Source organism: Phyllopteryx taeniolatus, chromosome 2 (genome assembly GCF_024500385.1).
Source record: "Phyllopteryx taeniolatus isolate TA_2022b chromosome 2, UOR_Ptae_1.2, whole genome shotgun sequence".
Taxonomy (NCBI): Eukaryota; Metazoa; Chordata; class Actinopteri; order Syngnathiformes; family Syngnathidae; genus Phyllopteryx; species Phyllopteryx taeniolatus.
In genome coordinates this window covers 12,642,700-12,657,368 of record NC_084503.1, presented here as the reverse complement: position 1 = coordinate 12,657,368, position 14,669 = coordinate 12,642,700, and the positions used below count along the sequence as shown (strand labels likewise).

Here is a 14,669-nt window from a genome sequence, read left to right as displayed (position 1 = left end):
TTTTAACTGTTAGATAAGATTTTTAAGCGATGATCCTTATGGGTTTTTACAGTACACATGCAAGTCTGACTTGAGAGTTGCGCGCCTTCAGTGTAGTACTACGTTGTGATGCAACAAGCCAGGCAGGACTGAGGTCTACTGGAAGAGATGCAGCCTAATTAACAGGAAGAAGAAGAGGACACACCCCTTCAGTGTTAACCAGTACCACAATTTTCCATTTTAATATTCGTTGTTCCCACAAAGCACAGAGAATATATGACTGTCAGTATACTTGTATGCTGTCTGTGTGTTAAAAGTCGCAGTTTTTCAAAGGTTTACAATTACTGCAGTATCTATGCTAATGTACGTTAGCCGCTCTACAGTGTTTCACATTATATGTTAGCATTAAGCTAGCAGACCTTTAGCAAATGAAATTGTATGGGTTGGGATTGGCTAGCGACCGGTTCGGGGTGTGTACCGCCTCCCGCCCGAAGATAGCTGGGATAGGCTCCAGCAGCTCGTGACCCTAATGAGGATAAGCGCTAAAGAAAATGGATGGATGGATTTATGGTTTGGTCTAACATTTTGGTGTTCAAATATACAACGTTTAATACTCTTCTGTTTTATGTGTCACTTTTAGAGTAACCTTCAACTGGGAATGACACACAGCTTGAAGGAAGCATACTGTGCCTCTTATTTGGAGAACTGTTCAAGCGAGTCTTTTGGTTTCTTTAAAGTGATGTTATACGAACATTTCCCATTTCTTGACAGCAAGAGTGAGAACAGGCGCGAAGGAATATTTTAAAACGTGTGTTTTAATAAGTCTAAATAAGCTTAAAGTGTGTGGGAGGGGTAAAACTATATACAAATGGACTCTAAATCATATTTTCACCTATCATGGGTGGGTTCGTAAAGTATCCTCTGCGATAAATGGGGGTTCACTGTACAGTATTTTTAAATTATGCTAGTAACATACAAACAACTGAAACACCACCTAAAGCTTATAACAAAGTCTCCAAACTCCCTTTCATCTCAACCCTAGTGAAGCACCAACACCAAGCACCAACCAGCGACTGTCTGAGTCAAAAGCCTGAGTCACATCGTGCGAGCATAACATTCAATGAACCGGTATTCTCCCCACAGACTGACCACGATAAGAGTTGCGCCTCTGCTGCAGGTGAGGGTTGCTGTCCATGGCGCTGTCAGCTGGTGTTATGTCTTGGGAAGTGCGGGGGATGGGTGTTTCGGTCATGACTGGGTTTGGCTCTGGTGACTTGTCCATTGGTTTGAGCTCCAGCCGCTCATGGTGGATCCAAAGATCAGGTGGTTTGAGGTCCTTGGAGTTGCCCTTGTATTTGTGCGAGCCGTTGGAGGACTTGGAGGCCGCCCGCTTCCTGTGTGACACAATGGACAAGGGGTAATGGAGAAAACGATATCACGCTGAAGAAGGCCATCAGACCATAAAACTGTCTGTGGTCCATGTAATCCAGTGATTCCCAACCAGTGTGCCGTGGCAGATTAGTGTGCCATGAGCGCTCTTCAGGTGTGAACTTATCAAATTGCTCAAAAAATGTATACTTGCAAGAAATAATGTATCTGTGTTCCTCTATTTATGCCAGTCAGGCATAGTGACATACAGAACAAATGAATGGTCTTCTATTAGATCCCAGGAAGTACATACAGTAATGAATGAATCTACCTTTTGTGACATTTTTGTTTGTTGGTGTGCCGTGAGATTTTTCAATTGTAAAATATGTACCTTGGCTGCATAAAGGTTGGAAATCACTGATGTAATCGAATCATTTCAATGTTACAAACGGCAGAGAACAGACAAAAATGTGTGCCGATATGATCATAAATAACCACAATATCGGCTACATTAGATATCTTTTTTTGTTTTTTACAATGATTGGTTGAGAATTATGACTGACTGGAAACCTTGATGGAAGTAGCAGACCTTCTGTAAATCCAATCCTTGTTGTCATGGGGACTAATAAGTAACATCAACAACATCAGCAGAGAGAAGCAGGGTTTGTGGACCAAAAAAAGGGAAATAGTTGACCTTGTCATGGCTTTTGCTTACTTTTTCTGGTGTGACGTGGTGCGACGTGTGCACAGGAAGGCCCCCACAACCACCACGATGATGGTGAATGCTCCCACTGAGATGATGATGACGATGACCAGGATGTGATTTTCACTGTTTCCCATCCCTGATTTGCCTAGAAAAAGACATAATTGACCATTTAACATGATCACTGTCAAGACAGTAACAAAGACACATGCTGCATCTAACATGATGGGCATTTGACCAAAAGTCCTTGATGGACTATGGAGAAAATAAACAATCAATTGTCCCTCCTCTCAAAATTATTTTCAAAGGGATTTGCTCTGAACTCTTGTTTCAATATTGCTGCTCATTGGAGTCATTGTATGGATGTAGCCAGGAGCCCCTAAGATGAAGAAAAATGATGACAATTTCAAAGGGCCCATGAAAAAAAATTAAATTCGCAGCATTGAAGAGTTGTGGCCAGAAGTGGTATTTTTTTCATAGGCCCCCAAATATATCAGAATCAGAATCATCTTTACTTGCCAAGTATGTCCAAAAAACACACAAGGAATTTGTCTCCGGTAGTTGGAGCCGCTCTAGTACGACAACAGACAGTCAATTGACAGAGAACACTGTCATTGAGACATAAAGACAGTCACTGAGCAATAAAGGGTTACCTGGTAATGCCGGTACATTTTTTTATTACTTAAAAAAAAATTTTTTTTTTTTTACAAATGTGCAAAAAGATGCAGAGTCCTCTAGCACTTGGAGCAGTTCGAATGACTAATATTGCAATAGTCCGGTGCAATGACCATTGTGCAAAGGGGGCCGAGACTTCAAGCGAGTAGTGCGATAATCTGGGACAATGTTGATTGTGCAAATGTTGCAGATACTCCTCAATCAGTGTGCAAATGGAGCAGATGCTACTCTGGCATAAGTGACCAGTATTGGTCAACAACAGATATGCAAATAGTGCAGCGTGGCGAGACTACTACAGTGAGTGCACGAGTAATGTATAATTGGCCCCACAGAAATGTGACAACAAACTCAAGTCAAAATTGCCAGCATGTTGTAATGGAATTGTAGGTTAGGTGTTTAATAAGTCAACCATCAGTCCCGCACAATTGACCAAATTCTTAGTAATCAACAAATCTGTCCTAATGGCCATACCTAAATATGGCCATACATAAAAGTATCTTTAGTTTGCATGCCATATGTACATGATTATAATTTGTGTCGGTTAAACTGAAAATGTGGAAAACCTTACCAACTGCTGATCCAGGATCAAGGGGAAGTTGGTTCCCTGGAGGTCCAGGCTTTGATGGAAGATTTGAGGCTGTAGGTGGACACAAAGAGCGGTTTCATGAGGGAAAATGGGTTCGACAGGAAGTCTTTAACTTGATGTATGGCTTCTGGTCTCAGTCAAAACATGCCAGGCCAATGGGCTATACTGAACTGTGATCTGAAACTTGCTACAGGCAAAAGCCAAAGTTTGAACCAGCCCAGAAGTTGGAAATCTTTGGCAAGAGGAGCAGAGTCATTAGTGTGAACACAAAGATGAAGTGTGAGTGGAGTTTACCTTGGTCATTCGCCATTTTGTCAGAGGACTCAGCTTAAGGAGAGCAGAGAGGGAGAAAAGAAAACGCAAACAAAAAATAACAGGTTATCTTAAAAGAGTAGCAAGTGAGATGGAAACAGAGCAAGAGATTAAGTCCGTAGAGGTGGGAGGCAGTAAAATTTGAAATTGAGTCAAGTGAAAACAAAAAACAAAAGCACACTACAGCATATACAAGCTGAAAAAAGTAAATGACTAAAGTTTCCAACAAACAGTAATGGAAAACTCTGATTTCAAACCCTGCTACACTTGAGAAGGTTTTTAATGAAAATGTGCAGAACCGTAAGACACGCACACCTCATCTATTGATACTTTGGTGAAGATTTACAAAGAGAGTACCGTATTTTCCGGACTTTAAGTCGCACTGGAGTATAAGTCGCATTTTGGGGGAAAATTTATTTGATAAAATCCAACACCAAGAACAGACGTTTCATCTTCAAAGGCAATTTTAAATAAAAATAGAATTGAGACAGGCTGAATAGGTGTACGGTATGCTAACGTAACACATTCAGCTAACGTCACATCGCATAAACAACGGTATGTCTGGTATGTTAATGTAACATTTTAACAGTTATTCAGATAACTATAGCATAAAGAACATGCTAACAAGTTTACCAAACCATCAGTGTCACTCCAAATCATATATAATAATGTGTTAATAATTTCACATATAAGTCGCTCCGGAGTATAAGTCGCGCCCCCGGCCAAACTATGAAAAAAAACTGCGACTTATAGTCTGAAAAATACGGTAAAGGCTTGGGGGGGGAATATATATATCAGAGAAATGTTTATTCTCCACTGGAGCAAAAAAAAATAAATCTTTTTAAGATCCTGTGAAAAAAAAAAAAAAAAAAAAGTTTAAAATTTGACGCACCACAGAGAAGAATGTTGTGAACACGTCTACTGAATTTAAAATGATATAATAAATAAATAAATAAACCCGCCAAGTACATAAAATAAGGCTCCCAAATGGCCGCCCTCGAGCGGCAGGACTTTGTGGGAATGTTAGCTGAATGCTCCCCCTGCAGCTGTCAATCAAATACATGTCTGTGTTACACTGATAGTGTGTGGGTCACACAGCCACAAGCTGACTGTCGCTGTGTGTATTAATCAGTTAACTTCCCGTGATGTGTCGCTGTTATGTGGAGACACACACGACACAAAACCAAGTGAGGTGGCGACTTCTTGGACGAGCCAACGTCATACGGCGAGCTCGCTGCCTCGTTATCGTGCTTGCCAGTTAGCTCGTTAGCTAGCGCACATAATAAACAGCTATATAAGTGTCTCCATTGTGAGGGCCTGCACGGGGCGCGGCTGTGGCGAGTTGGATGGGCACCAACGCCGATGCGCCGGACAGCTGGCGGCTACTAAATAGCCGCTGGTGGGCTGCCGTGCGGCGCTCGGAGCAATGCTGCGGTGAACACGATGGCTCTGCTGCCACACGCCAGCCTGCCAGCGGCTAGTTAGTACCCACCTGCAATCTGGCACACCAGCGTTGGGGCCCGTCCAACCCGCTAGAGGTCACAGAGCAGAGACATTGTAGCCCAAATAACACATAATTGCACGCCATAGTGGTAGAAATGGGCCAAGTTATCAATAAGGAAATGGCAATTGTGCTGAATAGCCAGTGAAGATGCTCAATATAGTGGGGGAGGGCTGACTCATGCTGTTCACTAGTTGCATCAGCGCGCCCCTGTTTTAGCCCTGCCCAAAAAAATCTGAGAAGGTGAAAAAGAGTTTTATGCTATATCTCAGGAATTCAGTACTAAATACCTGTCAGTCTTTTCATGTTTTCAACAAATCTTCCAACATATTTAATGTTTTTACAAAGTTACAGCATCAGTTCCAGTTAGAATTATTCCAGGCTTTCTGAATCCCGAAATGATGCTTTCGTTTATCACTGAAGTGCTTTGTTGATCCATCCAATGACTTGCAGGAAAGTTGCATGGTACATCCTCCCGGTTGCCTTGAAGCTTTGTTCTCCATCCATCATCCACTGCTCCCACAGGTGATGCAAGACTGCCTTAAAGCTCCGGTTCACCGAGATGTCAAGTGGCTGGAGTACTTTCGTTACGCCTCCAGGGATGATGGCAGGGATGGAGTTGAAAACCTTTAATTTATCTTTGAACTGTGGCGTGATGTGCGCTCGCATACTGTCCATCACAAGCAAAGCTTTGCGTGTTCTAAAGAAGCCATCCGGACGCTTAGTGTAGCACTTTGTAAGCCAAAAGTTCATTTTTTTCTTGATCCATCCACCCTCTCTCATTCACGGCCACGACAACTGAGTGCGATTGGATTTTTGGCATGGTTTTCTGATTAAAATTGACCATTGGTGGCAATTTTGATCCATCGCCACAACATGCCAGCACCACTGTGAAGTGTGATTTCTCATGACCAGTTGTCACTGTATTAACACTCTTTTGCCCTTTCTCTGCAACACGTTGGCCCATCGGGATGCCAAACGTGAGCGGGACCTCGTGCATGTTAATAATACTCAATTACTTACTTTTTAAGAAACTCAAGGAAACTGTTGACTGCTGGCAGTTGTCCGTCCTCTGGACAATGTTCTCCGTCCTCTGATAGAGATGTGGTTGCGTTGCATGTAGCGGTAATACAAAGAAAGTCCTCCCGCAAAGTCATTTATATTCATCGCCTTGGTAACTACCTGGGCGTGGAGACGTAACTACACATTTGACAAGCCTCTCCCGGCAGCATGTTGTTCAGGCACCCATTTGTGATCTTGTTCCTCTTGCTGTGGCCATCTAGCTTTTAGGCCATGATTAGCTTTTTATGTTTTCTTCATAGCAGTTAAGAGTATCCTCCGCTTTTCGCTAGTGCCTCAGTTTCTTGCTCACTCGAAACTTTCTTTCTGCTGCTCGATGACCGTTTTTGGCTGCATATTTCACTACTTGCAGCTTGTAATCTGCAGAATCAGATTTTTTTTGGGGGGGGGGGGGGGCCGGTGGGCATTTGTGTTCAGTCTTTCTCAGTTGTTTTAATAAGTTGATGTTTACATTTTAAATTTGAAGTGGTACAGGACTAAGAGGAGTAGCAGATACTGGCACACAAGCCTAGAGCGCCCTCTGTCTGTCAGTATAAAAATAATGAACATGTGAGATTATTTTCATATATAAATCGCACCTGGGAATAAACCGTAGGACCAGCCAAACCATGAAAAAAAGTGCAACTTATAGTCTGAAAAATAGGGTACTTCTTCTTTATTACCCATTTTGATCTAGCATTTTGTTTTGACCCAGTGATACATAGATACTCTGCACTTTACAGTTATTTGGGGAAGTATTAGCTATAATTTACCATAAGTAACCCAATGAAGTAGATGGTGAGTTTGATAAAGCAAGCAGGAATTTGTGAAAGACTCAAATACGCAAGAGGTCTCTGTTTAGGTACAAAATAACACTTCTCAAGGTTTTAATTTGATAGTCCCCCCAAATTATGGGTGCTTCTAATTGCACCTCATGTATAGTTATTTTAGAGAAACTTACTCTTTGGGGTTCTAAACTGCACAGCCTCAGATGTTGGTCCCATGCCCTTTGAGTTTCGAGCCTCAATCTTGAAGTAGTATGTTGTGTCTAGAGTCAGGTCTTGGATCTGGTGGGTCAGGCGGTTGCCCACCACAGGTTCAACAACCCAGTCGTGGTCCTCAGCATTGACATCTGTGCTGTAGTAGATGATGTAACCTATAAAAGAGGGTGAAGAGAGGTTTAATCTATCAGTTTGATGACTTTAATGCAAATTCTTGTCCCTGTGGAACTGTCAATGACTTTAAACAGGCCGCATTGAGATACACAGATTATATTTCTGATACAGAGTGTGTGGAAAAAAACTGAATGAGACCATGACAACATTTTGAGACTTACCGGTGATCTTTCCATTGGCCTCAGAGGGAGGCTGCCAGTTGATGATGATGGTCCGAGGCTTGTTCTCTTTGCTGACTACTGTCACATCTTTGGGGGAAGAACTAGGAACTATGGAGAGAATTGAAAGAGGATATAGACTGTGTGGGGGGATTTATTTAGCACGTTACAGAATTCTCCCAAATATTTGCAAATTCACCAACTCATCCTGTCTCATCTAAAAGTATTGCCTTGGCGCCATCTTTCCGAATCTTGGTGCCAAGGAGCTATGTTGAAGTGAGGGGAGGAGCTTCATTTTGTCAGATAATTGCAAGTCTGATAGACTAGTAGTGCTTTGCTACCTATAGGCAATTTTAAACTTTTTAAGGGAATGACGGGGATGTCAAACCTTAGCTGGCATCTCGAACGAAAACAAAAATGGGTAAGCTAAGGTTAACTGTAAGTACTGTAATACCAACAAATCTAATTTTGTTTTTCTGGAAAGAGGTTTTTATTCCACCTTAAATTGGCATTATTATCAGACCCCGCCATGCACGTTTAGGCCGCAAAATGCTGCAAGTTCCTTGTGTGCCTTCTAACATACTTGGCTAATAAAGCCATTACAGATTTAAATCTCAATTTTAAGTACATACAAAGATTTTTCTTTTTTTTTTTTTTTTTTTTTTTTTAACAAGAATGTAGTTGAAAAACATTTTTAACATTTGAGATTTTTGCATGTGCTTTGAAAGAGTTGCAGACACGTGTTTTAGTTGTCAAATGTATTTAAAAGAAAATTAATATTAAAGAGAGAATGCGCTTTAACTGTTCAACTTTGTCATGCTTTTGAAAATAGATTTTTTTGGTCACGGCTTGTCACAGTCTCGGCTTGTCTCGGTCATAGTCTTGACTCGGTCTCGACTTCCAAAAGTCTTGTCTTGGTGTTGGTGAGTTCATGTATTTGTCTGATTTTAATATAATCAATGGTTCAGGGTGTTCTCCGCCTCTCGCCCTTAGTCAGTTGAGCTAGGCGCAGCACACCCGTGACCCTAGAGGATAAGCCGTACAGTAAATGGACGGATGGTTATCTAAGCACAGATGTTGTGTTTGTCACATTTTGATGAATGTGTGCAGTGATCATACTGGTCTCAAACGTGGTGCCCTGGGCTGTCATGCTCCATGTGCTGCTGCGTCGGCCTTTGGTCACCATGACGGAAAATTCATATAACGTGTTGGGCTTCAACCCTGTCACCATGTGGTTCAGGGTGGTGGTGTTGGCAATCTGTGGACAGGAGAGCAAGACACATTTGCTTTAGAATGTCATGGAAGTTGTTTTGGTGGAACCATCATTCACATCTTCACCTCATACAAGTTGGATCACTGTTGAGGAGTTTACACTTTTTTTGCACTTGTAGAAAGATTGCTGTAAAGGGCTTTGTTTTTATCATATTTAAAGAGAAGAAACGGTCATTTCCCCCACTTTATATCTTATTTGATAACAAGACTAAGTGTGCATACTTGGCCAAATGTCTGCCATATTGACGAAAACATCCATCCATCTACCGTATTTTCACGACCATAAAGTGCACTTAAATGTCTTAAATTTTCTCCAAATTGGACAGGGCGCCTTATAATGCGGCGCGCCCTGTGTGTGCACCGAGTTCCAACATCTATAAATGTTGTTGTGTGATGAGCGCTCCGCTCGACTTTTTTATTTATTTATTTATTTTTTTAGCATTTCCTGCCGACACGCTGCTTACACAGAGGAAAAGAGGACGTGGCTGAGGACAGGGGAAGGGTGTGTGAAGAAGGACGCTAAAGCCACGCCCACAGTAGGTATATAGCGACGGGGTGTGCATTGTGCAAAACAACATCGTTTTGGCTAAGGACCCCCGAAAATGTCACCTACGAAGAGACACGTTTACGAAGCACAGTTTAAACTGCAAGCTATCAGTTACGCGGAGGAACATGGCAATCGAACCGCTGGATACCCGTGTAAACAGGGCGTTCAAAGTGAAGTGAGCGGCGTGGGAGCCATGGATGACAGATGGCGAACACAGCTTTACTAAGACTAGGAGGCAGTGCCGGGCGAGTTACGCCACAATTTGTGAATGGATTGTGGATGCTTGGGCTAACGTGTCTGCTTGCACTGTTGTTCGAGCTTTCGCACGGCAACGAGACTGACTCGAACCTGGCATGTTTGATTGAGAACTTGCCCAGCTGTTCATTTCGGATACAGAAGATGGGGACTTTGATGGATTTGTGGATGAGGATTGATCAAAAAATACCGTGAGTACATTGTTAAATACTTCAATAAAGTACAACAGAACTCAGTTTTGCTCCCGCTTGCCTTTTTAAAAACATTGTTTTAACGTGCATGCATGCTACCGTATGTTTTACCATACCTGCGCCCAATAATACGGTGCACCTTATGTATGTGTTAAATACAGAAATAGACCCCGTAACTGAGACTGTGCCATTTAATACGGTGCGCCCTATGGTCGTGAAAATACAGTAATTTCAATCGAATTTATCCTCATTATGTTGAGGGTGGTCTGGAGCATATTACAGCTCACTTTGGGCAGGAGGCTTGGTACACCCTGGACTGGTGGCCAGTCAATCACGCGGCAAGTGACTTAAATAGGGAACATAAATACCACCTCTAAAATGTATGGCTTCCTCAATGCCACAACTCAACAAAGTATCATGGAAATATATTTTTTGTGTGTGTACCACAGTTTCTCGTGTATAATGCGCACCCATGTATAATACGCATCCCCAAAGTTGAAACTCCAAATTCTGGAAAACCCTTCTACCGCTGTATAATGCATTTTTACAATGCATGATTTTGCTTCTTGCCATATGATCAAAACATTAAGTATTCGCGGGGGCAGCAGCCTCAGCAGGGAAGCCCAGACCTCTCCACGGCCACTTCATCCAGCTCTTCCGAGGGGAACCCGAGGCGTTCCCGGGCCAGCCAAGAGTCTCTCCAGCGCGTCCTGGGTCGTCCCCGGGGACTCCTCCCGGTGGGATGTGCCAGGAACACCTCACCAGGGAGGCGTCCGGGAGGCATCCTAATAAGATGACTGAGCCACACTCATTTCGGCCGCTTGTATCCGGGATCTTGTTCTTTCGGTCACAACCCACAGCTCGTGACCATAGGTGAGGGTAGGAACGTAGATCGACCGGTAAATTGAGCGCTTCGCTTTTCGGCTTAGCTCAATCTTCACCACAACGGACCGATACAAAGTCCACATCACTGCAGACGCTGCACCGATCCGCCTGTCGATCACCCGTTCCATTCTTCCCTCACTCCTGAACAAGACCCCAATATATTTGAACTCCTCCACTTGGGGCAGGATCTCATCCCCGACCTGGAGAGGGCACTCCACCGTTTTCCGACTGAGGACCATGGTCTCAGATTTGGAGGTGCTGATTCTCATCCCAGCCGCTTCACACTCGGCTGCGAACTGCTCCAGTGAGAGTTGGAGATCACGGGTTGATGAAGCCAACAGAACCACATCATCTGCAAAAAGCATAGATGCAATACTAAGGGCACCAAACCGGAGCCCCTCTAAGCCTCGGCTGCGCCTTGAAATTCTGTCCATAAAAGTTATGAACAGAATTGGTATAAAGGGCAGCCTTGGCTGAGTCCAACCCTCACCGGGAACGAGTCCGACTTACTGCCAGATATGCGGACCAAACTGTGACTCCGGTCGTACAGGGATCGAACAGCCCGTATCAGGAGGTTCCCCTTACTCCTGAAGCCCCCCCCACAGGACTGCCCGAGGGACATGGTCGAACAGCTTCTCCAAGTCCACAAAACACATGTAGACTGGTTGGGCAAACTCCCATGCACCCTCGAGGACCCTGCCGAGGGTGTAGAGCTGGTCCACTGTTCCAAGGCCAGGACGAAAACCACATTGCTCCTCCTGGATCTGAGATTCAACTTCCCGACGGACCCTCCTCTCCAGCACATCTGAATTGATCTTACCAGGGAGGCTGAGGAGTGTGATCCCGCTGTAGTTGGAACACATACTCCGGTCTCCTTTTTAAGAAGACCACCCCAGTCTGCCAATCCAGAGGCACTGTCTCCGATGTCCACGCGATGTTGCAGAGGCATGTCAACCAGGACAGCCCTACAACATCCAGAGCCTTGAGGAACGAATCTCATCCACCCCCGGGGCCTTGCCACCGAGGAGCTTTTTAATCACCTCGGTGACCTCAACCCGAGATTGGATCCAGAGATTGGAGAGCCCGCCGAAGAGAACCCAGACTCTGCTTCCTCACGGGAAGGCGTGTCGGTGGAATTGAGGAGGTCTTCTCCCAACCGACTCACAACGTCCCGAATCGAGGTCAGCAGCGCCCAATCCCCTCTATACACAGTGTTGATGGTGATTCTGCCAGACGTTCCCAGCAGAGCCTCACAATACGTTTGGGCCTGCCACGTCGGACTGGACTCTTCCCCCACCATCAGAGCCAACTCACCACCAGGTGGTGATCAGTTGACAGCTCCGCCCCTTTCTTCACCCGAGTGTCCAAGACATGCGGTCCGATGACACGACCACAAAGTCGATTATTGAACTGCGACCTAGGGTGTCCTGGTGCCAGGTGCTTCGTTACGGACAATCCGTGATGAGCACAGAAGTCCAATAACAGAACACCGCTCTGGTTCTGATCGGGGGGGGGGGGGGGGGTTTCTTCCCATCACGTTCTTCCAGGTCTCACTGTCATTGCCCAAGTGAGCATTGAAGTACCCCAGCAGAACGATGGAGTCCCCAGCGGGAGCGCTCTCCAGCACCCCCTCCAATGACTCCAAAAAGGGTGGGCACTCTGAACTGCTGTTTGGTGCATAGGCACAAACAACAGTCAGAACACGTCCCCCCACCCGAAGGCGGAGGGAGGCTACCCTCTTGTCCACCGGGGTGAACCCCATCGTACAGGCGCCAAGCCGGGGGCCAATAAGTATACCCACACATGCTCGGCGCCTCTCACCGTGGGCAACTCCGGAGTGGAAGAGAGTCCAACCCCTCTTGAGAGGACTGCTACCAGAGCCCAAGCTGTGTGTGGAGGCGAGTCCGACTATATCTCGTCGGAACTTCTCGACCTACCACACCAGCTCGGGCTCCTTCCCTGCCAGAGAGGTGACATTCCGCGCCCCTTGAGCCAGTTTCTGTAGCCGGGGATCGGATCGCGAAGGTCCCTGCCTTCGGCCACCGCCCAGCTTGCACTAAACCCGACCCCTATGACCCCTCCCACAGGTGCTGAGCCCATGGGAAGGGGTAGCCACGTTACCCTTTCGGGCTGTGCCTGGGCCCCATGGGTGCAGGCCAGGCGCTCGCCTTCGAGCCCCACCTCCAGGCCTGGCTCCAGAGGGGGCCTCCCTGCTCATAGCTTCTATCAAAATGGCTGTTATGAAAAAGGTAATTAAAGAAACAAAGCTATTAGCGGCTAAAGACTTTTGTGTATGTTTCACAATATTGATTGAATGAGTAAAGCTATGTGCTACTGAACAAGACTCATACCTTCATTTTAGTGTTGGCAGGGATGTTGGTCTTCCAGCGCACTGTGTAGTAGCGGTTATCTGTGATTTTTTGGTTCTTGGGTAGCGAGTTGTCTGCCCAGGTCACCTTGATGGTGTCGTGGCTCAGCACGGAGGCCTGAACACCCACAGGTGGCATCATAGGGCTGGGATCTGGTACTGGGGTGTATGGAGCATGGAAGAGTTCGTATAGGTCAACATCAGGGTCTATGGGGTCTGCCCACCAGGCAGTAAACCCGCATGCAAGCGCACAAATTAAAATGAGCAGATTAAAACACAAAGAAATGAATGCATGGCATGGTCATGGCACAATCAGGCAGGAATCCAAACGGGATGCAGGGTAGGGCAGACAACGGGAAAAAGACGGTTATTGAGTTAAAGGGAAAGATGCAAAGGTGATACCAAACATAAGCACAACAAACATGGGTTTGGGAAGGGTGAAGAGAAAGAGAAAAGATTATATTAGAAAAACAGACACTGACCTCTAAAATCAGACAAAACTACAGACTTTTAAAAGTTGCTGTGTTGTAGCAATTCTAGTACTACAGTGAGGGAAAGGAAGAGATGCTCTATTGATTACAAAGAATTATTTTTCATACTTCCATTCAAATGTTTTTTAGGAACATGGTAAGAAATATTGAATGTGTCATCTTTTTAAAACAAAATGGTCACAAATAGGGGACATTTCTTTGACGTAAGGGTGTCCCCCCTCCCTCAACTATGGCCTTGACTTCTTCAGGATCTTCACTCCATTAAGTGACAAAAGAATAAGCTTTGGTCAGTCATCCACAATGACTCTCTTCAACCACTTGTTGATCCTCGCTCTGCATGTCTCCATTGTCTGTTCCAAGCTCGTTGTACTGCATGCATGATGAAAACCCAAGCATTCACGCAGTTATGAGGAGCATTGTGGCTTTTGAGTGAAATGCAGGAGCAGCATTTTTTTTACCCAACTCTGGGAAGATTTATTACCCAGTATTTGCAAATGTACAATATTACTGCAATGAAGAGGGTGAATTCCCTCTCTTCAAACGAACATTCCTTGCTTTCCACTCAAGATAAGTCATAGGGTTATAATGCATGCTTCACCCCGCAGTCTGTCAACCTAAGTTCACCAAGTTTTATAGGTTTCCAAAGTATAAGTAATATGTAGGTCAGCTTGTCTTTTTAATCCTGACTTGAACAAACTGGGAGGAAAAGAACGCGCCCCCGAGGAGGCAGCAGCAGATGATGGTGGAAGGTTTTTGGTTCTGCTTTGAGAGGAAACGTTTGGATCTGACGAAAGGTTGCCAAAGCCACCACAGGGGGTCCGGGTGTGTGCAGCACTGTGTGTCTATGAGGGTGCGAGGAGGAGCACTGAATCTCACAGAGAAGCTTGTGCGTGTGCGCATTTAGACTGCCACCCCTCCCCCGCCCCCTCCTCCCTCAAAGCATGCTGAAGTGATTCATGTTACCGAGCATCCCGCCCTCCCAGTACTGCAACAGAGCTACAGAAGAGACAAAGTGGCGCCATCAAGGCTGAGTGGGAAACTGAAGTCTAGATTTGAAAGGGGTGTGAGTGCAGACCCCCCTCTGGGACGCCCCAGGGATCCCGAGCTACCTGTCATCAGACAGTGACACAAAGTGTCAGTCTAC

The 14,669-nt window shown here is 45.1% G+C and overlaps 1 protein-coding gene across 9 annotated transcripts in view; it reads right to left on the bottom strand.

The window, feature by feature from the left end:
• neo1a (neogenin 1a) overlaps window positions 1-14,669 on the bottom strand; it is a 210,099-nt gene that overhangs the window by 6,290 nt on the left and 189,140 nt on the right. For 6 of the 9 annotated variants that reach the window (XM_061761212.1, XM_061761154.1, XM_061761182.1 and 3 more), the window contains exons 17-24: window positions 13,018-13,250; window positions 8,636-8,774; window positions 7,520-7,627; window positions 7,145-7,339; window positions 3,606-3,638; window positions 3,294-3,362; window positions 2,063-2,198; window positions 1,129-1,373 (exon numbers count right to left, since the gene is read on the bottom strand). In XM_061761212.1, the coding sequence (XP_061617196.1) occupies window positions 1,129-1,373; window positions 2,063-2,198; window positions 3,294-3,362; window positions 3,606-3,638; window positions 7,145-7,339; window positions 7,520-7,627; window positions 8,636-8,774; window positions 13,018-13,250 (1,158 nt within the window). The remainder of the gene's footprint in view (window positions 1-1,128; window positions 1,374-2,062; window positions 2,199-3,293; window positions 3,363-3,605; window positions 3,639-7,144; window positions 7,340-7,519; window positions 7,628-8,635; window positions 8,775-13,017; window positions 13,251-14,669) is intronic. The other 3 variants (XM_061761173.1, XM_061761213.1, XM_061761164.1) reach the window with 2 other exon arrangements.